Source organism: Primulina eburnea, chromosome 10 (assembly GCF_022965805.1).
Source record: "Primulina eburnea isolate SZY01 chromosome 10, ASM2296580v1, whole genome shotgun sequence".
In the NCBI taxonomy this organism is placed as follows: Eukaryota; Viridiplantae; Streptophyta; class Magnoliopsida; order Lamiales; family Gesneriaceae; genus Primulina; species Primulina eburnea.
Genome location: NC_133110.1, coordinates 31,759,038 through 31,784,078, shown reverse-complemented (window position 1 = coordinate 31,784,078; position 25,041 = coordinate 31,759,038). Strand labels below are relative to the sequence as shown.

General features: G+C 38.5%; 3 protein-coding genes across 5 annotated transcripts; 1 reads left to right on the top strand and 2 right to left on the bottom strand.

The window, feature by feature from the left end:
* The first annotated feature begins 3,043 nt into the window (after positions 1–3,043).
* LOC140803263 (chlorophyll a-b binding protein P4, chloroplastic-like) lies at positions 3,044–4,203 on the top strand. Its single transcript, XM_073159048.1, has 3 exons — positions 3,044–3,314; positions 3,378–3,793; positions 3,920–4,203. Exons 1-3 carry the CDS (start codon positions 3,112–3,114, stop codon positions 4,051–4,053), a joined length of 753 nt encoding a protein of 250 aa, XP_073015149.1. The 5' UTR covers positions 3,044–3,111; the 3' UTR covers positions 4,054–4,203.
* LOC140803262 (agamous-like MADS-box protein AGL30) lies at positions 3,940–8,141 on the bottom strand. Of its 3 annotated transcripts, none has more exons than XM_073159047.1 (12): positions 8,035–8,141; positions 7,306–7,491; positions 6,761–6,820; positions 6,656–6,674; positions 6,497–6,561; positions 6,375–6,390; positions 6,210–6,271; positions 5,774–5,870; positions 5,547–5,594; positions 5,310–5,434; positions 4,773–5,151; positions 3,940–4,579 (listed from the first exon to the last, which is right to left on the bottom strand). In XM_073159047.1, exons 2-12 carry the CDS (start codon positions 7,488–7,490, stop codon positions 4,568–4,570), a joined length of 1,068 nt encoding a protein of 355 aa, XP_073015148.1. In that variant the 5' UTR covers position 7,491; positions 8,035–8,141; the 3' UTR covers positions 3,940–4,567. The 3 variants fall into 3 exon arrangements, with proteins under 3 accessions (XP_073015148.1, XP_073015146.1, XP_073015147.1); XM_073159045.1 differs by lacking the exon at positions 8,035–8,141 and adding an exon at positions 7,655–8,019; XM_073159046.1 differs by lacking the exon at positions 8,035–8,141 and adding an exon at positions 7,565–7,663.
* Positions 8,142–21,983: 13,842 nt separating this feature from the next.
* LOC140802845 (uncharacterized) lies at positions 21,984–23,158 on the bottom strand. Its single transcript, XM_073158462.1, has 2 exons — positions 22,921–23,158; positions 21,984–22,591 (listed from the first exon to the last, which is right to left on the bottom strand). Exons 1-2 carry the CDS (start codon positions 23,156–23,158, stop codon positions 21,984–21,986), a joined length of 846 nt encoding a protein of 281 aa, XP_073014563.1.
* Positions 23,159–25,041: the final 1,883 nt, after the last annotated feature.

The window sequence follows — 25,041 nt, the reverse complement described above, 5'->3', positions numbered from 1 at the left end:
TAGCTCTAGATCATTTAGAATCGTCACACAACGCATACACTTTAGCTAGATATGTTTTAAATGTTGTTAAGATTTATAGCATACAAAATAAAATAATGTCGATAACATTAGATAATGCAAGTGCCAATACTCTTACAATTAAATATCTTAAAGATTCACTAAAACCAATTTTAGAAGGTAATTTGCTTCATGTTAGATGTGTGTGTCATATTATCAACTTATGTGTTAAATGTGCCTGTGATGAGCAAATGTCCAATGTAATAGAAAAATTCAAATTATGTGGGAAATTATTACGTGAAAGAAGATATGGACGTGACTGAAAAACACTAATCGAATCAACCGGAATTAAATTTAAAAAATTTTCTCTTCCTATTGAAACTAAATGGAATTCTTTATATCACTTGCTTCATATTTTATTACGTTTTCAAGATTTAGTTACTCCATAATATAATAATATAGCGATACAATCTTTAATGTTAACTGACGATGATTGTAATATTTTGATTAAATGTGTTTCTTTGTTAGAAATTTTTAAAGAAGCAATCGAAAAATTTTCTGGCATTAACTACCCTACTTCAACCATGTTTCTACCTTTGCCTTTCAATATGTTTTATAAATTTATTGAATATCGTGATGATTCTGTTATGCATGATTTTGTTTCAAATATGGAAAACAAAATTTTAAAATATTGGAAAACTATCCCAATTGTGCATGATTTAGAACATTGCTTGATCCTACTCAAAATCAAGGAGGATTAGACGTGTTTTTTGAATATGATGTTAAATTTCTTCGGAAGAATGACGATCAAAAGAAGTCAATCATGCATTCTCTCCAAGAATTGTTTGATTTGTATGCTAGTGAATAATGTGATGAACCAAGTGCGTAGCCGGAGGAGATGCCGACATATAAAAGCAAAAGTGGAGCACTGAACTTCTTTCAAAGTTTGAAACGACAAAAGTTCAAAGGAAAATCAGTGACAACAACCAATTACAATGAGATCAAAATTTATCTAAGTCAATATATCGAGACTACGGATTCGATGTTCTTGATTGATGGAAAGTAATTATAAACTTTATCCAGTGCTAGCTGCAATTGCAAGAGATGTCGTACCCATTCAAAGTTCAAGTGTTGCTTCCGAATCAACATTTTCAGTATGTGGAAGGACCATTGGTGAACAATGAACTTTAAAGAGACAGAAACAACTTTCTATGCTAACATACCTACAAGATTGGTTTGCAGTAAAAAAAAAGAATAGGACCTCTGGCGCGATCGACGAATTTCAAATTTCAAGACGAAGATCCATAATATTCAAAATATATTTTAATAAATTGTGATAAATTTTAGATGTTCAATTGTAAAAATAAATGTTTAAGTTATTTTGTTATAGTTTTTTAATGTAATCACATTTATTTGCAATCAAAATACTTAATAAAAAAATTGTCCATTAATATTACTAATTTTAATTATATAGTAAAATATAATAAATTAGAATTCGGAACCGGTTCGACCGGAACCGGAACTGATTTATTAAAAGCCGAACCGATCTTGAGTTTGGATTGGTTCCAAGTTACCAGTTCCTAACCGGTTCAGACCGGTTCCGAACTCATCGGACCCAGAACCGATAGGAACCGGTCCGAAACTGATTCGATGGAACAGATAAGGAACCGGTTCCTAACCGGTTCGGACCGGTTCCGAACTCATCGGACCCAGAACCGGTAGGAACCGGTCCGAAACTGATTCTATGGAACCGATAATCATGCCTAGTCAAGACTGCAATTTATTCGGGTCTATATTTGTCCTTCCAATTTGACGGTTGCAATCTATAATTTTTTTTATTTTGTTTCGTAATTTTAGTTTGTTGTTTTCCAAATATTGATACAAGAATAAAACTGACTGATTTGATGGTGTAGTATAGCAAAATCACGAATAAAATGTTCTAATATGAGATCGAATTTGCACTTTTTTCTTACTATTATTATTTTTATTAGGATTATTATCAAACTTGCACGTTTTATTTATGTGAGATGAGTTAATTTGATCCATATTTTTTCATGTATTGGACATGGTTAGAGATCAGTTTTACAAATTTAACACATTAGAGTTTTTGTGTATAGAATATAAGGGGTGAACATTTTTCAAATACTTTTTTCTCATCGAGTTACAAAATTGGCTTTATTATTTCATTTTTGAAAATCAACATCATCTCATTTCCAATATACCGTTCTTTCCATCTGTGTATAGCAGATTTATTTCATAATTTCTAAATTTTTATTTAGTTTTTGAAAGCAAACAAAGTATTATAATAATGTCTGAAACTTCAAGAAAAATACATTTTGAAGAAGTTTTTTGAGAACAATTTTCAAAATTCTAATCCAAAAATATTCAAATCGAACCAAAGCCTTTCTCGAGTGTCAATTTAGACTGCCAGGTTGGACTTGTAAGTTGGACCGAATTCAAACTCGGCCTTGTAGCAAGATCCAAGCCCGTTAAAAGTTAAAAATATTTTATTACTAGTTTTGTATACAAATTCAATTATTAAAATTATTTTGGGCCATATGAACGATGTCCCAAAATCATTGATGAACATGAGTAAAAAACTCTTCGTTGCATGAAGTTGACACGTATTGTCCCAAAACTATTGAGGAGTTAACACGTGTCAAATTTCAATGATTTTAAGACACTATTTATGTGGATAGGGTCGAAAAAACATCCAAACGAAGATGAGATAAATCATCCACGTAAGCTTTGAACTCGACACATGTCCAAAGCCGATTGGTGTAAAAGAGATTCATCTTTAATCCCCAGCACCACCAATCGATAGGAAGGGTCCCTCATGATCTCAAAACACCAACAGCTGCAAAGAAAGAGATACGAGGATTTGCCAAATGGGATAAAGATAAGATCAGGATTTCGTTTGGCTATCCCATCGAATCACACCCGTTCGATCCCAAAAATCTAGCGACCCAACGGTTCAAAGCCAATCTTGAACCAGTGCCACAAGTGTATCAGACAGCAAAAGCAACCATACAAATTGCGAACACGAAAAATTCATTCGTAGCCCAGGAAACCATTCACTACAATTTCTCCGGCTCAAGAATTCACCTTGGAGAAATGGCCACTGTCACCACACAAGCTTACGTTGCCGGTTTTCGGCCATGTGCTTCGAAAAGCCGATTCCTCAAGGGATCATCCGGCAAATTGAACCGGGAAGTCTCCGTGAAACCGGCGGTTTCATCCTACAGATCAGTCAAAGTGGAAGCCAAGAAAGGCCAATGGCTGCCGGGGTTGGCTTCTCCCAACTACCTTAACGGCAGGTGTGTAAACGAGTCGAAATTTAAGGCTACTGAGTCTGTTTCTTATGTGTTTTCTTTTCTCAGTCTTCCAGGTGACAATGGATTTGATCCACTAGGACTAGCAGAAGACCCGGAGAACTTGAGGTGGTTTGTCCAGGCTGAGCTTGTGAACAGCCGATGGGCAATGCTCGGTGTTGCAGGCATGCTGTTGCCCGAAGTTTTTTCGTCCATCGGTATCATCAACGTTCCGAAATGGTACGACGCAGGGAAAGCGGATTACTTCGCCTCGTCATCGACTCTCTTCGTTATCGAGTTTATCCTGTTTCACTATGTCGAGATCAGAAGGTGGCAAGACATCAAGAACCCAGGAAGTGTTAACCAAGATCCTATCTTTAAGAGCTACTGCTTGCCTCCCAATGAAGTTGGCTATCCTGGAGGCATTTTCAACCCTTTGAACTTCTCCCCCTCTTTGGAAGCTAAGGAGAAAGAGATAGCCAATGGTAAGATGGTTACAGTTGTTTGGTATTGATTGTCTCCTACGTTCGTGTTTCTAACGTTTCAAATCAGTGACGTTTCGCATCAGTGGCGGAATCAGGATTTTAATGTACTTGTGTATGAATTTGCAGGAAGACTAGCAATGTTGGCATTCTTGGGATTCATTGTGCAGCACAATGTGACTGGGAAAGGGCCATTTGACAACCTGTTGCAGCACCTTTCGGACCCATGGCACAACACCATTATCCAGACATTCTCTAATTGATTTCATTACTTCTGAAGATGAAAATTAAGTATGATGTTTTTCATGTTCATGGAATTGGCAGAGATTTGTGCTGTACTTGCAAACAAAGGGAGCTTCAGTGTACAGAGATTTGTAATGGCAATTATTATTGATATAAATTTTAGTAAATCACTGACAATCTTATGTTTACTGAATCACCGGCAATCTTTAAAGAAAACGCATCTTTATGTGGAAAATTTAGAATAAGTCATTACAAGAATTTCTTTAGAAATTTTTCTATCCACCCTTGGCTTTGGGTGTGAAGTTTATATAAGATCTCGATTAATAACCAGAAACAGAACCTGTATCAACGCAAAATGCCGATATAATGATGCCAAGAGTCGTGCACCGATGTCTTATTTATTTGTGAGACAGCAAATATCCTAGGTTGTCTGTGCCAGAACGAGCTGTAGGCGCATGATCATTTAACGGCTGATCTTTATCGTTCTCGAGTAGTTTCAGTTTTGAAAGCCCAGTTTTTAACCGAATCTTCAGGCTAATTAGGGGGCTGCGAGATACCAATGATTTGCAGCAGTAACATATGAAGGTTAGATAGAAAACATTAAGACTGGACTGCAAGAAACATTAAGACAGGACTGCAAGAACTCGCAGCTAATGTAACTTGAGGCATAAACGTATCCAAGCCAACCTTGAAATAAGTTTTTCGCACAAAGAAGATTTAAATATTGACAAGGACTGACCTGAAGATAAGAGTTCTCGTTAAGCATAGAAATGGCGCATGAACCAGCAGTAGGAACTAAACTATGCTGCAAACTGTTGTATACGGATCTCGGGAGTTCGAAATTTCCATTTAGCTGATAATCCATAGCACTAGGAAGAAAATTCGCCTCCCTCCCAGCCTCCAAGACATCAGGAAAACTTAAACTTCCAAATGGATGATATGGAAATTGTTGACTGAGAGGCAGTCTCAACTGAGCCGAGCTGGTATAATCATCGATAGTAATACTATTCTGTGCCTCATTTTTCTGTTGTCTCGAACTCTCAAGATTGTCGTCTTTCACCTCACCAAAGAAACTAGAACAGGATGGGAAGGACGCATCTTGGGCGCACTCCAAATCTCTGAATAGAAACGTCAGAAACTATATATTATACTAGAGAAACAATAAAAAATCAAATCATCCGAGTTTCAACTCAATGAATATATATGATCCTTATCGTTAGATTTGTCGAAACAAACTATATAGTTTATGATATCACATCAGAGGAGAACCACTCACCTACTAGACAAGAAATGGGCTTCATTCGATAGCATCATATGACTCTCACCCTCTGGAAACCATGACTGCGTTTGGCAATGCTGTTCACTGGATGCCGTCGTTGAAAAGTGCATCCCATTTAGGAACTAATAATTTTCAAGAGAGCGTAAATTTTATCCAGATATGTAACATACGAAAAACGGAAAAAGAAAAAAAAACAGCAACTAGACACTTTGCAGTAGTAGATTGATTCTATACCTGGCTCGTGCAATCAAATGGAACAAGGGGGTACTTCCCAAAATTTTCCTGCTAAGGTAGAATTATATATAGGTTATTTTAGTTTCTTTCAATTGGGTATTGTTCATGCAGAATATCCAAAGAAATCATATACTGATAATCAACATTATGCTTATTTTACTGATTCCTAAAAATGAAATTTCTCGAAATTCATCCATTTTTCTGAACCAAAGAAACAAATGCAGTACCTTTTGCATGCGAATCCTATTGAGAGATTCCATTAGTGAATTCTCCATCTGATTAAGATGTTCAACGTCTTCAATTTTGTCTGGATTAGTCCACCAGCTGAGGACAAATAAAAAAGTTAAAATATCTAAAATGAATTCGGCGACGAGTTCAAGATAGTTACATGGATGAATATAAGACAACAAAGAAAGAAATTCAAGCATTAGATGACAACCACCCAAGATTTTCTGATAGTAGCTGTGAAATAAAGATAGCAAAACGTTTTATTTTTCAGAAGCCTGAGCATCAACAAGGGGAAAAGAATGAGTTTCTAAAAGATTTTGATTGTTTAATCATCATAGTCGTTAAACTAGCACCTTGGCGAAAACTGGAACCTGTGTGCTTCTATTAATCGAAAATTCCATTAAAAATCATACTTGATGTGCTAAAAACTTTTACCTTAATCTATTATGTACTTGGGTAAGCTGATCACGCAGCATCCTCACTCGGTTTTGCATTTCCTAGCAGTAGCAGATCACCAGGAGAAGATTTTAAGGATGACCAACAATCAAGTAGGCTCGAATTTTCATAATTACAGATGATCCACGAAAAAATGAGACCTACCTCGATTGACGGTGTACTGCAAAAATTGAAAAAAAGAAAATTAAAACAGAATATAAGAAAGTAAGATTGATTAGAGATTACAAGAAGAGCAAATAAACATAATTGACCAATATGATATCCACCTTGCATCAAGAAACTCTTCTATATCCACATCCTGGTCGAGCTTCTTGAAATTTCTTTTTAATGTCTATCATTGAATCCAAAGGACCAAAATTCGATTATTTTTTTCAGAAAGAAGAATAATTTAAAGAACACGATTCATATTTAACAATTGAACTTACTTCGAGACTCTCCAACCTCCTGTTTCAAAGACCATAAAAGATGGAGGAAAAAGGAATAAGTTGTGATGATGATACAAACAAATCAACTGTTAGTATTACTGTTACCTTTTAGCTCTTTCTTTCGTTGTAAGCTGAGCATATTTTGCAATCATCTCATCAATGTTGCTGAAATCGAAAACAATAAGTATAGCGAGAATTTAGCACCAAATCGTCCATGTGAAAAGTTTTACTTAAACAAGAATAACCACGGGTTGCATTTTAACTTCTATTTCATGAAATTACTGGTTTCTTATGAAACCTTAGTCTTCAGTTATTGTCTACCTTACAGACTCTAGTAAGACACACACATTCAGTAATTTCCGCAATTAACGTATGGTATTCTCTTTCATCACACAAGCATTGTCCAGCGCCAGCGAGCAGAAAAGTTCATCTCAAACTAAAAAGTTTTCAATTTTACTGAAAATCATAGTTCTATCTTAGAATAAGGGCAAGACAGGGGATATCAGGATACAGATACATGTACCACTAGCCTAACATGACAGCATTTCCAATTCCAACAACCAAAAAATGCAAGAATCAAAAAAAAAGATTCATGACTCAATCACATGGCACAATACAAATACAAACTAAACTAAATGCTCTAAATCGACCTGCGTGGTCCTCGAAAAATCGAAGGCTTTCCTGTAGGAGAAAACATAAGAAGGATAATATCAATGTCGCACAACACTGAAATTTCCTGAGCCTTTTTCAATATTCCAGCTCTCCGTTTGCCATAGGTAACTTGCCGGCTGCTCAGATTCTCCAATCTCTGTATCTTCAACTTAACTCTTCCCATCCTACAAAACAATAAAACTTAAGCATATATTGGCGATCGCATTCCTTCAAAGACATGAAGAATAAGAGAGACACAAATTTATAGGAAAAGATCCAATCTTTTCTCCCATTTCTCTTTATCAATTCATCGAGATTAAACAGAAACAAAAAGAAAATAAAAACAACCTTGGAAAAAGATCAAATTGGAAAACAGGATTCCTCTGTTGTCCCACAAAGGAGGGATCAAAATATGAAGAAACAACTGGGAAAAAAATGAAAAATACCGCCAAGGGCCAGAACAAGAAAAGTTTTAGGCTAACCCACCGGAGTATTCGACAAAAGACCAAAACCCATTTGCATGGTGGCATAAAAATCTATAATTACACAAAACCAAAAGAAATGCAAAAGGCAAATGCCCTAAAAGTGGGATACCCACAAGAGGAAACCATCTTGCAAAGATACAAAAGGAAAAAACAAAAAATAAAAAAAGGAGATAAACGAAAAGGGAATCGTTATAGTAAGGGTTGGTAAAAATAAGGGGGGAAAGAGGAGACAAGAGGTGGTACAATGATTTCGGCAGGTAAAACTCGCGGGAGAATCGAACCACGTTGTCACTATACAGAGAAGGTGACAAAGTAGTTTACACGTGTAGGGAATACAAGAGCTCCAGTTGAAGAGATATTACCAAAGATGTAACACACATTTGTGTGAGACGGTTTTACGAATCGTATTTTGTGAGATAAATTTCTTTGGGTCATCCATGAAAAAGTATTACTTTTTATTGTGAATATCGGTAGAGTTGAGCCGTCTCACAAATAAAGATTCGTCAGACCGTCTCACAAAATACATAATCTTAACTTAAAAGTATAGAAATAATAAATTGTATGTATCATATTATATAGTGTTATCTATCGGTGTTAATACCTATTCACAAGATGCAGTATAATATATTATATCACACATAAACTTTAATATCCAAAATAAGACGTGTTAAATTATGTACAAATATAAATAATTGTATAACGCCTCATGACAAAATAATAACTAGAAAACTTGTAAATCGTTTACAAAAATCAATACTAGTAACACGTATAAAAACTATAGAGTGGGTCTCATATAAGACCGTCTCACGGATCTTAATCTGTGAGGCCGGTCAACCCTACCCAGATTCACAACAAAAAGTAATACTATTAGTATAAAAAGTAATACTTTTTTATGGATGACCCAAATAAGAGATCCGTCTCACAAATATGACTTGTGAGACCGTCTCACACAAGTTTTTGTCAAAACTATATTCCTTGACAACCCAAAAAAATAAATTTCATATAAAATAACCCAATAAAATCTTAGATGCAAGTATTATGTTGCATAAAGCAAATACCGCCGAGAACTCTTCAAGCAACACTCCACATGAGTGTTGTTTTCCGAGTGTCTTCAACACAGATCAACAACACAACAACGTGATGAGTTTATCACCAAATTCTTCTGCTCAAAACCGTTCAGCACTTCGTTTTTCTTATCTGCGAAAACCCCCATTGCGACCATCTTAGCTCTCTATATTTATATCATTTATTTGACCTAGAGTATATTCTATAAAAGAGTCCTACGGTAGGCAAAAACTTGTGTGAGACGGTCTCACGGGTAGAATGGTTCTGAAGACATCTCCCCCGCAGCTTCTACATATTGAGTTTTCCAGACATCTCATCGAACCGTTTGCCCTCGGAAACCCGGCCAACTCTCTTCTGCCCATTGGAATCATCCGAATCACTGTCGTTTCCCGTAATAATATACATGCTCGCAACAGTTGCTGGAGCTGTCTCCGTTGATCCAGTTTCTTCTTCTTGCTCTCATAATCACTTGCCTCCTCGGTATCGCTATCACCCTAAAATCCCAGCATAATAGCATTAGCGTATGGCAAAAAACACATATTTAGTCTACGAATTTCAAATCCATGTGTTTGCACAATATTTGATTTGCAGGCGTGCCAGGTGCGAAAATGCACAGTGTGTGTGAAAACGATAAAATCTAACTTCTAAATATTTAAGCGACGTGAATTCTAAATTCGACCGTCAGTTATAGTATCCTAAAACAAATGCAATGTCAAAATAAAGAAAACTATTGGAAATTGATGCAAATAAACCCCTGACATGATTTTGAATTTACAAAATTGTAGGAATTCATCAAAACTTGAAAAATATAATAATTTGTTGCTGAAATCTAAAACGAGAAGACGTAAAATGCTAGAAATATACTGGAAAGCTTGAAAACTATTGCTTGAAGATTGGAAATTTAGTAGAGAGATTTTTGCAGAATTTTTGTCTGTGTAGAGTTGAGTTGTCTGTCTTGTTGCGTTTGCCGATGTCTTTTTCTTTCCAGCAGCCATGTGGTTATTCTCCACTCCCCATAAGCCCATGATCTTTCCCACTCATGCAATGATTTCTACCTATCCTCCCACGTTCTTCTTCCTCTTCCGCGCTCCGTGACCAGTTTTTAATCGATTATGAATTAGTCAGTTATGGGCTTATATAATTTAATTGGGTTTTATAATTTAACTGGGTTTATAATTATTTTAGCCCAAACAATTGCCTCCCGCAAGCATTGGCCTGTGGGCCAAAATGCTTGTATCTAATCCAGGTCCAATTTGTTTATTTGCAATGGCCCATAATCATTTATATGTGAATTGGCTTTGTATCAATGGGCCGTTCACCCAAAGCCCAATTCATATATGCGTTTTAAACCATTGGGCTCATTTTATTCATCTTATGATTCAAATCGTCTAGCTTCCCCGCCTCTTCGTCAAATCGCTCTCTGCCTTTTCGTCAAATCGCTCCCCGCTGCTAAAGTGGACGCACGACGCTTCGCTAGTCCCTTCTTTCACCGTCATCTCCTCCCCACTGTTGTCGCTTGACATCTCTGTATGGCTCGAAAATTGGCTCCGTCGCCTCCACTGGGATTGAGTGTTGCGGTCGTCGTTTCTCCCTAAGTCGAAGTTTCTGTCCCCTCCGCTGGTTTCACCGTCACCCAAGGACATGGTATGGCCCAAGATTCCATATCGACGCTCCTTTCTGACTCCAACGTTGCGGGTGCCTCCTCTGCCCCCGCTACTGCTGCTGCCACATTGCCCGTGGCGTTCGCCGGCTCCAATAGCGGCCCCAATCCGTTCCTTGCTGTCTCTGGGTCGTCTATGGGCTCTCAAATGGGTGCTGGACAGTTTCCCTCGGCACAGGTTAACTCCCCACTCGGTTCGGGTCGTCCCTTGGCAGCCGCTATATAAACTTTAGACACTCTTCTTGGCGTCTTTGCTCATCCCACACAACTCGTGCCCTTGCTGACTTCCCCGGTTGTTGCGTCTGCTCCCGTGGATTTCTTGGGGCGGCCAATTTCACTCACCACGGCCATGGGTATTTTTCTCTTCCCTTTTCTTGAATTGTTACTCAGTGTTTCTTGGCTCCCCGAAAGGTGTCGATTCGCCTTGATTGAATTGAAATTTCCTTTTTCGCTTCGTATGACTTTGTATCCGAGAAACCAAAGGATGGGCGATTGGTTTATCTGTGTAGTTGGGCTAACTCTTTTGACACCTGGTTTTGTGGGGAATTTTGGATTTGGTATTATTAGGCCATTAATTAGCATTTACTTTGTAGGTTCGGTAGAGTGGCCATTGTTTGGCCCTGTAGTATACATCAGTATCAATTGGTTTTCTGAATATTTCTTCATAGATGTAGTGGTTTTCTTGTACACATCGATATGTCTATTTCTAGCAGGTGATCATGGGTCAAAGATTGGCCATGAGTTGGCCTCGGTTCTTTGGTACATTTGATATTCATGCCTTGATGTTTATTTTTGGAATTTCCCGAACCACAGGTACATTTTAACTCTTATGTGATCTTATGTGCTCTTACATGCTGCATCCACTCAAGACAACTTCCTCGCCCCTAACATTATGCGTTGCACTTCAGTCGGACCCCTTTCCCGCATAAACGTTTATGTAATTGCACTTCAGTCGGACCCCTTTCCCGCATACACGTTTACTTACTGTTCTTGTATACGGTGACTCCGCTTTTGATTTGTTGATTGTTGGTTTGGTGTTGTGGTTGTTGGGTGATCGATGTAGAATGAAGGTGGGTTTGTATGTGATGTTGTGTATGTTAGAGTAGGTGCCCGTCGAGCCAAGTGTTGGCCGAGTGTTCACAATGAAACTCTATGTATAAGCAATCTTTATTAAAATATTTGAAATTATTGTTTTGGCAAATCTTTATCTGTATACCCATGCTAGTTGCATAGATAAAGCCCTTGAATATACAAATAGTAGAAAGAATATGAGATGCTCATATGATGGGTATCATGAAACTCATATTTGGAATACTGTATATTCTAAACGGTTCCTAGTCGATTCAGCCGCCACTAAGAAGGATATAGGCCGCTCGAGTTCGAGACTAGTATCTGCGATGTGAGTACCATGTTTCATTGGTAGGGGACATTGTGATGTCCGAACATGCAGATAGGTGCTCCTTGTAGAGTGCACTGAACAACCCTCCATAAAAGGACTTCCCAAGTGGTTCTCACTTATCGAGTGGAAAAGTCCTGGTTTATGGTTGTACACCATTAGTCCTTATGACCCGGGACAAAATTGAGACTCTATGTGCTAGCGTTTCACTTTGACTTGTTTACCGACTCTTATAGGGTCATCAGGTGGCAAGGTTGGGTGTCATGTCGAAACATATAGGAGTCGATGCATTGTAGTCGGGGATTCACCGCTTACCTTCGGGTATGGATATCCTATGTGTTATCATGTGTATGTAGGTTGAAATCTCTGGCCAGAATATGGTGGTAATTGTGAAAGGGGTTTCATAGATTACACCATCGATGCAACTACGACATGACACATAGTATCGATTCATTGACAACTCTCGATATACCAATGGTTGTCGAATCGGTCGGGATATATGAGTTGAAGGGACCGTACTGTACTCTAACCATAATTGAATAGTTCTTGCAGGCACTATCATTTGATACCTCGGGAATCATGTAAGCGATGCTGCTAGGCGTTTAACATGATTGGTTGGATACTATTAGACTTGAGTTCTGACGTTCTTATTATCAAGGAGTTGATAAGTAAGAATGAAGCAATTGGGGTATGCTCATATAAGGACATGTTTAGTCCGAATCACATAGAGATGTGAACCCACGGCTAGTTGTATCAGTGAACCATTGAGGGCCACACAAGTACTAGCTTTCTAGATCTCGTTGAGAAGTAAAATAGTTCAATGTGTTGAACGGCTTATAAAGGAGTTTATAAGCGTAAGGAAAATTAGAAGTATGACTTCTATAAAGGAGAAAATAGTTCAATGTGTTGAACGGCTTATAAATGAGTTTATAGGCGTAAGGAAAAATAGAAGTATGACTTCTATGAGAGAAATGTAAAATTTAATTTATGGAAGTGTTCCTAAATTAAAATTTTGCCGAGTGAATAATGTATTTGAAAATTGTGATTTTCATAAACATTATTATGGACTAAATTAAATTAATTCAAATGTTGAATTAATTAAACACTAGTGGACCTAGTAGAGTCCAAATAATTAAAATAATTCAAGTGTTGAATTAATTAAATCATATTGAGTCTTGTAGAGCTCAATTTAAATAATTATTTAACTAGTGGGACTTGAGTAAATTCAAGTAATGTTTAATTAGTCTCAAATATGTTTGAGATAATTAAATTTAGTCCATGGTTTTTAATTTGTTAAAAACCATATAATATGCATGCATGAGAGGTGAAAGGTTGGGAGACTACTTTTTGAGTTTTCAAGGCATGACATGCAAAAAGTGATTTCTACTTTTTCCACTACCAAGACAAGTCTCCCTTCCCCATTCTTGCATCCACAATGGCTGAACTCTCCCCCTCAATTCTCTCCAAGTTTTTCTCTCATTTTTTTTCTTCAAGTGTTGAGCAATGTAAAATACTTCACTTTGAAAAATCCTCCTATTTTTCTAGTGCAAAATTTGAGGGGATCTACCTAGTTGGTGGTGGGCCTAATTTTGGAGTAAGTAGGAAGCTTGTAGATTGTTATCCTTTTCAAGAGCCAAGTTGTTTACACCTTGGTTGGAGCCATCATCAACCTCAAGAGGTTGATAGGTAAAATTCTAAACACACTATGAATGTCATTTTTGTGTTTTTGTATTTTTGTATTTGCTACACATTGTTTGTATGGTGGCCGAAAATTTCTTCTTGAAATATAAAATTTTTAACTTCCGTTGCGCTTCCGGTCACCGTAACCGATCCCCTTTCAAGTGGTATCCGATCTATGGTTACGTTTTTGTGTAGCAAATACAAGATATTATGTTGAGATCGATTTCTAACCGCATGAGACAACCAAAACAACAAATCGAGGGCCGATTTTTGGGGTGTTTTTGGGCAGCATGTTGCTGCCCATTTCGGGCAGCTCGGGCTGCCCGTGGGGCTGCCTGTTTCGGGCAGCAAGGGCAGCCCGAGGGGCTGCCCGAACAGCCCCTTTCGAAAAATAAAAATAAAAAAAAATTGGCATGTTGGCCGGAATCCGGCAACGGAGCTCCGGCGACGGCGATGACGACTAGGGTTTCCAAAAGTGTTTTGGAATATCAAAGTGTCATGGGCCTTGAGTTGTTGGGCCATTAGATGGCTAGCATGCTTGTGAATTTTAAATGGGCCAAAATATTTTTGGTGAAAAATGAGTTTTTGGGCCCTTAAGTTTAAAATTACAAAAGTTGCAAATATTTTCTCATGAAATAAATAATTTAAGTTGAACTTTAATTATTTATAGTAAATGGTGATTTACAAGAAATTCGGTTATAAATAAATTAATTGGAAAGTAGACAAAGGTGTTTGTATACTTTGTTAATTTAGTTTATAATCGTGGCGGTTAGTGATTGGATCAAGATATATAATATTGGATCAATTAATTATTGTGATAATTAATTGATGGTGTATGATATGTGATATTATGCATGAATGATGATCAAAAGCCCAAACCCAATTTGCTAGGTGTATGCTAGGATATTTTGTGTTGAATGATTGTAATAATTATCAATTTATAAAGTGAGCTTGGTTTATGGCCCGTTCCCACCCCATGAGATGTATCCCTATTTGCTATGGATATTTATTTGTAAATATTAGTATAGTGGATGATCAAGATTGGAAGATGGTGGCCATGATGATTATGAAGATCGAAGACATGTAAATATTGGAAGCTAATGTAATAGTTGCATTTGCATCCCGTCCATTTACCCTAGGATTGGACCTAGGCCCATGTTTAGCTCACACGGGCCATTAGTATTGGGGCGATTGATCATCCTTGTTTGTTTACTGTTTATAATATATGCATGATATGTTATAAATAATGAGTATGTACGTTATTATTATGATAATAACAAAGTTGCATGAATCCGGCAAACATACGATCAAACATGGAGAGCTTTTAAAATAAAATTAATGATGAGACCTTTCAAAATTAAAAACCCTCATTTTGAATAAGATTCAAAATTAATATCAAGCCCGAAAAGGGGAATTATAAATTTGTTTATAATTTTCTTGTCTTCCATCGACAATGGATGCATGATGAACGCTACTCGTACTCGGGGCTCGTCTCATATTATTGGGGGAGCTCTGGGTGCCGGAAAGCTGTGACATCCATTGACATAGTGATGTGAACTACGTGAAACTCCCATGATTTCGGCTCATATTATTGAGGGAACTCATGGCGACCGTCCATTAAGGTTCAACATCGATGGGTAAGGCTTGACACGTAAAGATGAACGACGTCATATTATTGGGTCCTAATCAAACGTGAGACAAAATTTTACGTAGAGGGTTGCATTGTGATGCAATTGGAAACTACCTTTTAGGAATTGTGATTGGCTGATATTATTCGGGATCATAATTCGCTAATTGGACCTTACGTACCTACTGAGGAAAGGAGTTTCCGGTTTTCACTAGAGGGTAGTGAAAGATGTCAAAACAGTGGGAGTAAAAATTTATAAAGTAAAAGTCCATACTTTATAACTTACTAAATATTTTAAAATAGTCATCAACATTTATCTGTTTTACTTTTTTGTACAAATTGACAATGTCTTCGATGCGCAATCCGATATCTGTAATACTCGACAAACACATATTAACATGACCTAATTACCTCACTTGGCTAAGAAACCTGAAAATCGTCTTGAATTCGGAAAAGGTAGCATATACACTGACTGAGTCGCCCCCTGTTGAGGCTCCGACTGACAGCACTCCTTAGGAATTGCAGACTTACAAGGAATGGTGTGACCATGACTTGATAGCCAGGTGTTATATGCTGACTTCTATGAATGATGAGCTGCAGAGGCGTTTTGAGGGTGCAAAGAGTGCTGCTGACATTCATTTGCATCTCAAGGAGCTCTTTGGTGAGCAAACACGGCCTCTTAGGCATGCTACCGTCAAGGAGCTGATCACTTTGCGCATGCGAGATGGGGCCTCGGTCCATGAGCATGGCCTAAAGGTGATTGGGCTCGTGAACAAGCTCGTTGGCATGGATCTGATCTTGCCTTCGGAGTTGACCACCGACGTGTTGCTCTTATCGCTGCCTAGCTCATTTGATCCTTTTGTGGTGAACTTCAACATGAACATGATGGAGCCGACCCTTGAGGAGTTGGTGAATATGCTTGTTACGTTTGAATCAACCATCAAGAAATAGAAGTTGGTTCTTTATGTGGGTTCTTCATCTGGTACGAAGATTGATCCACATGGGAAGGGAAATAAGTGTTCTTTCCAACGTCCCAAGAAGAACGTGCCCTTGATGAGGCAATATCCGAATCCCGTTATGGCAGCCACACCAGTTAAGGCTGACAAGACTGCTGATGTTTGTCATCACTGCAAGAAGCCTGTACATTGGAGGCGTAATTGCAAAGAATATCTTGCCCAGAATAGTTCAGGAAATGGTATGTTCTACATTGAAGTAAACATTTCAGTTAACTCTACTTCTTGGGTATTGGATACCAAATGTTGATCACATCTCTGTAATGTGTTGCAGGTGATGGGAAGAAGTAGGAAGCTTAGGGAAGGTGTGACCTACTTGAGGATGGGCAATGGAGCAAGAGTTGCTGCCAAGACCTAAAGAAATGTTTACTTATTGTTGAACAATGATTTTAAGTTATTTTTTAAGAGATGTTTTGTTTGTACCTTTTTGGTGAAAAACATTATTTCCATTTCTATTGTGATAAAGATGGATATTCTTGTCTATTTAGCAAAGGTGTTTGCAACATTTACAAGAATGAATGTTTAATTGGTACTTGAGAACTTGAAAACGATCTCTATAACTTAAAATTGAAAGATATTCCATTAAATGTTCATTCAAAGGCAGACACCATATGAGATAAAGATGGGTAAGCCTCCCAAATATTCTTGTCTTAGAATATGGGGAGCCCTGCTTATGTGAAGCAGGTAGTGGGAGATAAATTGGATAGTCGATCCATTTTATGGGATATCCAAGGAATTCAGTTGGATATCATTTATATCATCCCCAAGAAACAAAGGTGTTTGTTTCTAGGAATGCAACCTTTTTGGAAAAGGAATTTCTATTGGATAGAAAAGGCGAGATGATAGAACTCGAAGAGGTTCGAGAGACACCCACAATTATAGAACCCACACTAGAAAAGCCAAGTGAGAAGATACAAGCTCCAAGAAGATCCGAGAGAGTCTCGAGACCACCTATGAGGTATGGTCTACTTCTTGAAGAGGGCCATGATGAGCCTATCCATGGATGTGATCCAAGGACCTTCAAGGAAGCATTATCTGATGCCGATTCATCCAAAATGACTTGAAGCAATGGAATCTGAGATGAATTCCATGCATTCGAACCAAGTGTGAGATCTTATAGATCCACCTGAGGGAACGGTTCCCATAGGGACTTGGGGCGGATGGGAAGGTATTGACCTTCAAGGCGCGATTGGTGACAAAAGGATATACTCAAATACAAGGAGTTGACTTTGAGGAAACCTTTTGACCAGTTGCAATGTTCAAGTCTATAAGGATATTGACAGCCATAGCTGCATGGTATGACTATGAGATATGGCAGATGGATGTCAAGACAGTCTTTCTTAATGGGGATTTTAAGAAAGTGATTTACATGTCTCAACCTGAAAGGTTTACATCTATCGGAAGTGAGCATATGGTATGCAAACTTCAGAGATCTATTTATGGTCTAAAGCAGGCATCTGGGAGTTGGAACCTCAGATTCGATAGTACAATCAAAGAGTTTGGTTTTGCTAAGAATCCTGAGGAACCCTGTGTGTATAAGAAGGTCAGTGGGAGTGCTGTGACATTCCTGGTGTTGTATGTTGATGCCATTCTACTCATTGGGAATGATGTAGGAATGTTGCAATCAACTAAGATATGGTTAGCGAGTAAGTTCTCGATGCAGGACTTGGGTGAAGCATATTTTGTATTGGGATACAGATCTATAGAGATAGATCGAAAAGATTGCTTGATCTCACCCAGTCCACATACATTGATACCATCGTGAAGCGGTTCTCGATGGGTGAGTCCAAGAGAGGACACCTACCAATGTGTCATGGCGTGTCCCTATCCAAGTCTATGTCTCCTAAGACTGATGCAGAGATAACGGCGATGACATTCATTTCTTATGCATCTACGATTGGTAGCATAATGTATGAGATGATATCTACATGTCCTGACGTGGTTTTCGCACTAAGTGTAGTGAGTAGATATCAATCGAACCCTGGTCTTCCACACCTGAAAGTTGTGAAAGACATCCTCAAGTATTTGAGAAGGACCAATAAATTGTTCTTGGTCTATGGGGGTGGAGAACTGAAATTGGAAGGCTATATCGACTCTAGCTTCCAAAGCGATATCGATGACTCGAAGTCAACCTCTAGGTTTGTATTCATGCTCAGTGGTGCTGCTGTCTCTTGGAAGAGTTCCAAGCAAGAAAATACTGCGGATTCCAGCACAGAGGCCGAATACATTGCTGCATCGGATGCAGCAAGGGAGGCTGTTTGGATAAGGAATTTCGTCCAAGAGTTGGGTGTCATTCCTAATGAAGTTGCTCATGTCCCGGTGTTGTGTGACAACACGGGAGCTATAGCTCAAGCAAAGGAGCCTAGGTCTCATCAGAAATCCAAATATGTATTGTGAAAGGACCACATCTTGTGAGAGATTGTGGGAAAAGGAGAAGTGTCGATTGACACAGTCGGCTCCGCAGACAATGTTGTTGATCTACTAGCTAAGCTTTTACCTGGACCATATTCGACAAGCATCGCGAATCAATGGGTTTAAAGCATATGGGTAGTTGGCTCTAGTGCAAGTGGGAGATTGTTAGAGTAGGTGCCCGTCGAGCCAAGTGTTGGCCGAGTGTTCACAATGAAACTCTATGTATAAGCAGTCTTTATTAAAATATTTGAAATTATTGTTTTGGCAAATATTTATCTGTATACCCATGCTAGTTGCATAGATAAAGCCCTTGAATATACAAATAGTAGAAAGAATATGAGATGCTCATATGATGGGTATCATGAAACTCATATTTGGAATACTGTATATTCTAAACGGTTCCTAGTCGATTCAGCCGCCACTAAGAAGGATATAGGCCGCTCGAGTTTGAGACTAGTATCTGCGATGTGAGTACCATGTTTCATTGGTAGGGGACATTGTGATGTCCGAACATGCAGATATGTGCTCCTTGTAGAGTGCACTGAACAACCCTCCATAAAAGGACTTTCCAAGTGGTTCTCACTTATCGAGTGGAAAAGTCCTGGTTTATGGTTGTACACCATTAGTCCTTATGACCCGGGACAACGTTGAGACTCTATGTGCTAGCGTTTCACTTTGACTTGTTTACCGACTCTTATAGGGTCATCAGGTGGCAAGGTTGGGTGTCATGTCGAAACATATAGGAGTCGATGCATTGTGGTCGGGGATTCACCGCTTACCTTCGGGTATGGATATCCTATGTGTTATCTTGTGTATGTAGGTTGAAATCTCTGGCCAGAATATGGTGGTAATTGTGAAAGGGGTTTCATAGATTACACCATCGATGCAACTACGACATGACACATAGTATCGATTCATTGACAACTCTCGATCTACCAATGGTTGTCGAATCGGTCGGGATATATGAGTTGAAGGGACCGTACTGTACGCTAACCATAATTGAATGGTTCTTGCAGGCACTATCATTTGATACCTAGGGAATCATGTAAGCGATGCTGCTAGGCGTTTAACATGATTGGTTGGGTACTATCAGACTTGAGTTCTGACGTTCTTATTATCAAGGAGTTGATAAGTAAGAATGGAGCAATTGGGGTATGCTCATATAATGACATGTTTAATCCGAATCATATAGAGATGTGAACCCACGGCTAGTTGTATCAGTGAACCATTGAGGGCCACACAAGTACTAGCTTTCTAGATCCCGTTGAGAAGTAAAATAGTTCAATGTGTTGAACGGCTTATAAAGGAGTTTATAAGCGTAAGGAAAATTAGAAGCATGACTTCTATAAAGGAGAAAATAGTTCAATGTGTTGAACGGCTTATAAATGAGTTTATAGGCGTAAGGAAAAATAGAAGTATGACTTCTATGAGAGAAATGTAAATTTTAATTTATGGAAGTGTTCCTAAATTAAAATTTTGCCAAGTGAATAATGTATTTGAAAATTGTGATTTTCATATACATTATTATGGACTAAATTAAATTAATTCAAGTGTTGAATTAATTAAACACTAATGGACCTAGTAGAGTCCAAATAATTAAATTAATTCAAGTGTTGAATTAATTAAATCATATTTAGTCTTGTAGAGCTCAATTTAAATAATTATTTAACTAGTGGGACTTGAGTAAATTCAAGTAATATTTAATTAGTCTCAAATATGTTTGAGATAATTAAATTTAGTCCATGGTTTTTTAAAAACCATATAATATGCATGCATGGGAGGTGAAAGGTTGGGAGACTACTTTTTGAGTTTTCAAGGCATGGCATGCAAAAAGTGATTTCTACCTTTTCCACCACCAAGACAAGTCTCCCTTCCCCATTCTTGCATCACCAATGGCCGAACTCTCCCCCTCAATTCTCTCCAAGTTTTTCTCTCATTTTTCTTTTTCAAGTGTTGAGGATTGAAAAATACTTCTCTTTGAAAAATCCTCCTATTTTTCTAGTGCAAAATTTGAGGGGATCTACCTAGTTGGTGGTGGGCCTAATTTTGGAGTAAGGAGGAAGCTTGTAGATTGTCATCCTTTTCAAGAGCCAAGTTGTTTACACCTTGGTTGGAGCCATCATCAACCTCAAGAGGTTGATAGGTAAAATTCTAAACACACTATGAATGTCATTTTTGTGTTTTTGTATTTGCTACACATTGTTTGTATGGTGGCCGAAAATTTCTTCTTTAAATATAAAATTGTAACTTCCGTTGTGCTTCCGGTCACCGTAACCGATCCCCTTTCAGTGTATTGGGTGTTGGGAAGAAATCTCTTTTCGTTCTTAATCCATTTAACCCAACTCATTCTAATAGCTTCAATCAAGACCATATGTTGGCTTAAAACTCCCCGCTCGCGATTATTTCCTCCCCTGATCTCTTATCGAAGCAAAATGAATTCAATATGATAAAAGTGGCCTCCTGGCCAACTTGAATTGATCGTCTTTATTTTTGAATCATAACATATATTTACATTAGTGGGCCTAAGGCCTACTTCAAACAAAATCCCACAGCATGAAGCTAAAAACATACAAAAATGGCTGATTAGCCTATTTTTCCTCCAAAGTCGACTTCGGGTTCTTCTTGGGGTTTGCATATTGCCCTTGTTCTCTTATGTTCTCCCTTTATTATTCGTTGTCCGCTTGGTGAGCTCAACTCCTCGTTCAATGTGTTTCTTTCCTGCCGTATTCTAAGTGGCCTCAAGGCCTACTTCATGGGTCTGTCACTGCACATGCAAACAACAGATTTATATAATGGCGGTACGGTCTACTTCACCATGATTTATCGTACCATAAAAACATTGGAATTCCAATATCGACCGAATTCACATATAATAAGTGGCCATAAGGCCGACTCCCTAGTGAAACAAAGGGCCTTCAAAATAATGAAAGTGGCTTACTGTCCCACTTTCTACTATCAATTTTATTGTTGAATCATGAATAACAGATATTTATTTTAGTGGCCATAAGGCCTACCTGACATGACATCTTGAAATAAGGAACTTAATATATACAAAAGTGGCCCTGAAGGCCAACTCCCCACTGAAGAAGGCCACCTCCCCACTGAATATTAGCCTTCGTGTTTGCTTCACTCGCAAGCTTTTCCTACTTCTTCCCTCATACTTGGAAAATACGGCTTGAGATATTTGCCGTTTATGCATCTTTTATGTGGATGGCCATCAAAGCTTGATAGCCAATATGCATTTCCGCCTAACACCTTATGTACCTTGAATGGTCTCTCCTAGTTGGGAGACCATTTTCCCAGCTCCTTATCCTTTGTTCCTAGTGGTAATATGGTCTTTCACACTATTTCTCCTTCATGGAAACTTTTCCTGTTAACTCTTTTTTTGTAGATTCTCGCCACTTTCTGTTTTTGTAACAGCAAAGCATTGTACGCTTGGATTCTCAGCTCATCCAGTTCTTCTAACTCCATGATCATTGCTTCATTATAATGCTCAATGGAAAGTTCATTTTGCTTTGCCACTCGCATTGATGGTACAATAATCTTCAATGGGAGCACTGCATCATGGCCAAAGGTAAGGGAAAAAGGGCTCACTCCAGTGGCAGTCCTCTTGGATTTTCTGTACGCCCACAAAGTTTCTGATAATAGCCTTGGCCAATCCCTGGGATTCTCCTCCATCATCTTTTGTAGAATCTTTATCAACACTTTATTTGATGCTTCGGCTTGCCCGTTGGACTTTGGATAATGAGGGGATGCGTTTATCAATTTAATTCCATGGTCTACTGCAAATTCCCTCATATCTGAGCCTGTGAACATAGTTCCCTGATCCGTGGTCAATGACTCTGGAATTCCAAATCTACGAATAATATTCTCTTTCCCAAAGTTAATGACATCCCCTTGATCCGCTTTCTTCAAAGGCACTGGTTCTACCCATTTGGTGAAAAAATCTGTAGCCACAAGAATGAACGAGTGGCCTTTAGATAATAAGGGGTAGATTTCCCTATTAAGTCATGGCCCAGCCCTTGAATGGCCATGGTTTGACAACGCTGTGTAGCTCATCCGCTGGAAAATCTTTGGATGTTCCCGTGTCTCTGTCATGGCTGGAATCCCCTAGCATATTTGATGCAATCTTTCAGGATGGATGGCCAATAGTAGCCATACTTCCTTATTAACCATCTCATCTTTATTCCAGATTGATGCGCTCCACACACTCCCTCATGAACTGGCTTCATGATCTCCAAAGCTTCTGGGAAGCCTATGCATCTGAGGAGCAAACCATCTAACCATTTCCTGTACAAATCCCCCTCCATTAAAACGTAATTAAGAGCTTTCATTTTTAAATCATGTGGAATATCTCTTCCGGTTGATTCTAGCATCATTTTCATGTCATCCCTCCAGTCACCAGCTAAGTTTATATCCAAGTTGAGCGTGTCTACCTGAATCCCTCTTTGCTGAATTGAAGGGTGGTTTTTCTTCTGAATCAACACTTGCTTGTGTGTAAGTTCTGGAGACATCTTCAATCCCGAAGAAACCTGTGCCAACTCGTCTGCCTCCCAATTTTCTTGTCTTGGGACGTGGACTTATGACACTTCCGCGAAATCATCTAGAAGTTGGGATGCCGCGGTATAGTAAGGAGCCAAGGACAAACTTGTGCATTTGAACTCCCCTGATAGCTGTTTGAGTACAAGCTGAGAATCCCCTGATATTAACAGTTCTCTTGCCCCTAAATCTTTCAGAATTTCCAATCCAATTACCAGTGTTTCGTATTCCGCTTGATTGTTGGTGCATGGGAAATCCAAATTAAAGGATAGAGCGGTTTTCACACCTCTTGGGGAGGTGATCACAATACCAGCTCCAGCTGCTATCCATCAAACTTCAACTCCCACGGTGGAACTCCCACTCCACAAACTGGAAATCCAACCTGTTCTCCAATAAACTAATCAAGTGAAGGATGATCACCTAAAAATTCGGCGATAGCTTGGCCTTTTATTGACTTTTGGGGGTAATAGGTCAATGTAAACTCGGCCAATGCCAAAGACCATTTACCAATCTGCCCTGAGAGAATGGGTCTATTAAGCATGTATTTAATCAAATCGATTTTAGCCACCACAAACACTCTTGATTGAATCAAATAATGTCTTAACTTAGTACATGCATAATACAGTGTTAAGCATAGCTTTTCAATCACAGAGTATTTCACCTCTACTGAAGTAAGGAATCTACTCAAATAATAGATGGCTTGTTCATTTCCTTCATGATTATTTTGAACTAGTAGGCATCCAATCGATTCATGAGCAGCAGAAATGTATAATTTAAGGGGCATTCCATACCTGGGAGGCATAAGAACAGGTGAGTTAGATAAATTTCTCTTGATCACATCAAAAGCTTTCTGATGCGACTCTACGCTGTCTTTGAGCCTCAACAGCTATGAAAACTCCTTTGTCTTCCCGGTAAGGTTAGAAATAAAACGCCTCAAGTAATTCACTTGCCCAAGGAAGCGTTGCAACTCTTTCTTGTTTCTAGGCGGATTTGCTTCCATAATGGCTTTGTCTTTGTTTTTATCCACTTCAACTCCCCTCCGATGCACCAGAAATCCCAAAAAGTTTCCTGCTTTCACGCCAAAGATACATTTCAATGGATTTAACTTCAACTCAGTTGCCTCATTCTTTGGAAACTCTTCCTAAAGTGTTCAATGTGATCGGCATCTTGTTTAGACTTCACAACGATATCATCTATATACTTCAATATGATGCCCTATCATGTCATGAAAGATCGAGTTCATAGCTCTTTGATACGTGGCTCATGTGTTCTTTAGCCCGAATGGCATAACAAGCCATTGAATCGTACCAACAGCTCCTGGACATCTGAATGCTGTTTTGTGAGTGTCAGTCTCTGCTATTTTGATCTGGTTGTAGTCCGAGAACCTGTCCATGAAGGATAAAAATTCATGCCTAGCCACGGAATCAATCAACATATCAGGTATCGGCATTACATACACATCTTTGGGAGTCGCACAGTTCAAGTTTCGGAAGTCAATGCATATTCTAATCTTGCCATTCTTTTTCATGACTGGCACAATGTTCGAAAGCCATTCGGTATATCTGATTGGTTTTATAAACCTGGCCTTTAACAATTTCTCAACTTCTTCTTTCACTTTCAATTCAACTTCTTTTGACATGCGACGAGATGGCTGTTGAAATGGTTTGAAACCTTCTTTGAGTGGAAGTCGGTGTTCGACCAATTTTCGGTCCAACCCTGGCATGTCATCATAACTCCATACAAAACAATCTTTGTACTCCTTCAACGTACTGATCAACTCTTGCTTCAACTGCTCTTCCAGTAGTTTACTCACTGTTTGTACCAAAAATTAAATTGGGCCTTATTAATTGTCTAAGCC

Coding starts and splice junctions, on each gene's coding strand:
- LOC140802845 (XM_073158462.1), bottom strand. CDS start 23,158: ATGTCTCCAGAACTTACACACAAGCAAGTGTTGATTCAGAAGAAAAAC. Junction 22,592..22,920: donor GTACAGGAAATGGTTAGATG/GTTTGCTCCTCA, acceptor TTGTGGCTACAG/ATTTTTTCACCAAATGGGTA.
- LOC140803263 (XM_073159048.1), top strand. CDS start 3,112: ATGGCCACTGTCACCACACAAGCTTACGTTGCCGGTTTTCGGCCATGT. Junction 3,315..3,377: donor CCCAACTACCTTAACGGCAG/GTGTGTAAACGA, acceptor TTCTTTTCTCAG/TCTTCCAGGTGACAATGGAT. Junction 3,794..3,919: donor GGAGAAAGAGATAGCCAATG/GTAAGATGGTTA, acceptor ATGAATTTGCAG/GAAGACTAGCAATGTTGGCA.
- LOC140803262 (XM_073159045.1), bottom strand. CDS start 7,836: ATGCCACCATGCAAATGGGTTTTGGTCTTTTGTCGAATACTCCGGTGG. Junction 5,595..5,773: donor ATAGGATTCGCATGCAAAAG/GTACTGCATTTG, acceptor CTACCTTAGCAG/GAAAATTTTGGGAAGTACCC. Junction 5,435..5,546: donor CATTTGATTGCACGAGCCAG/GTATAGAATCAA, acceptor GAAAATTATTAG/TTCCTAAATGGGATGCACTT.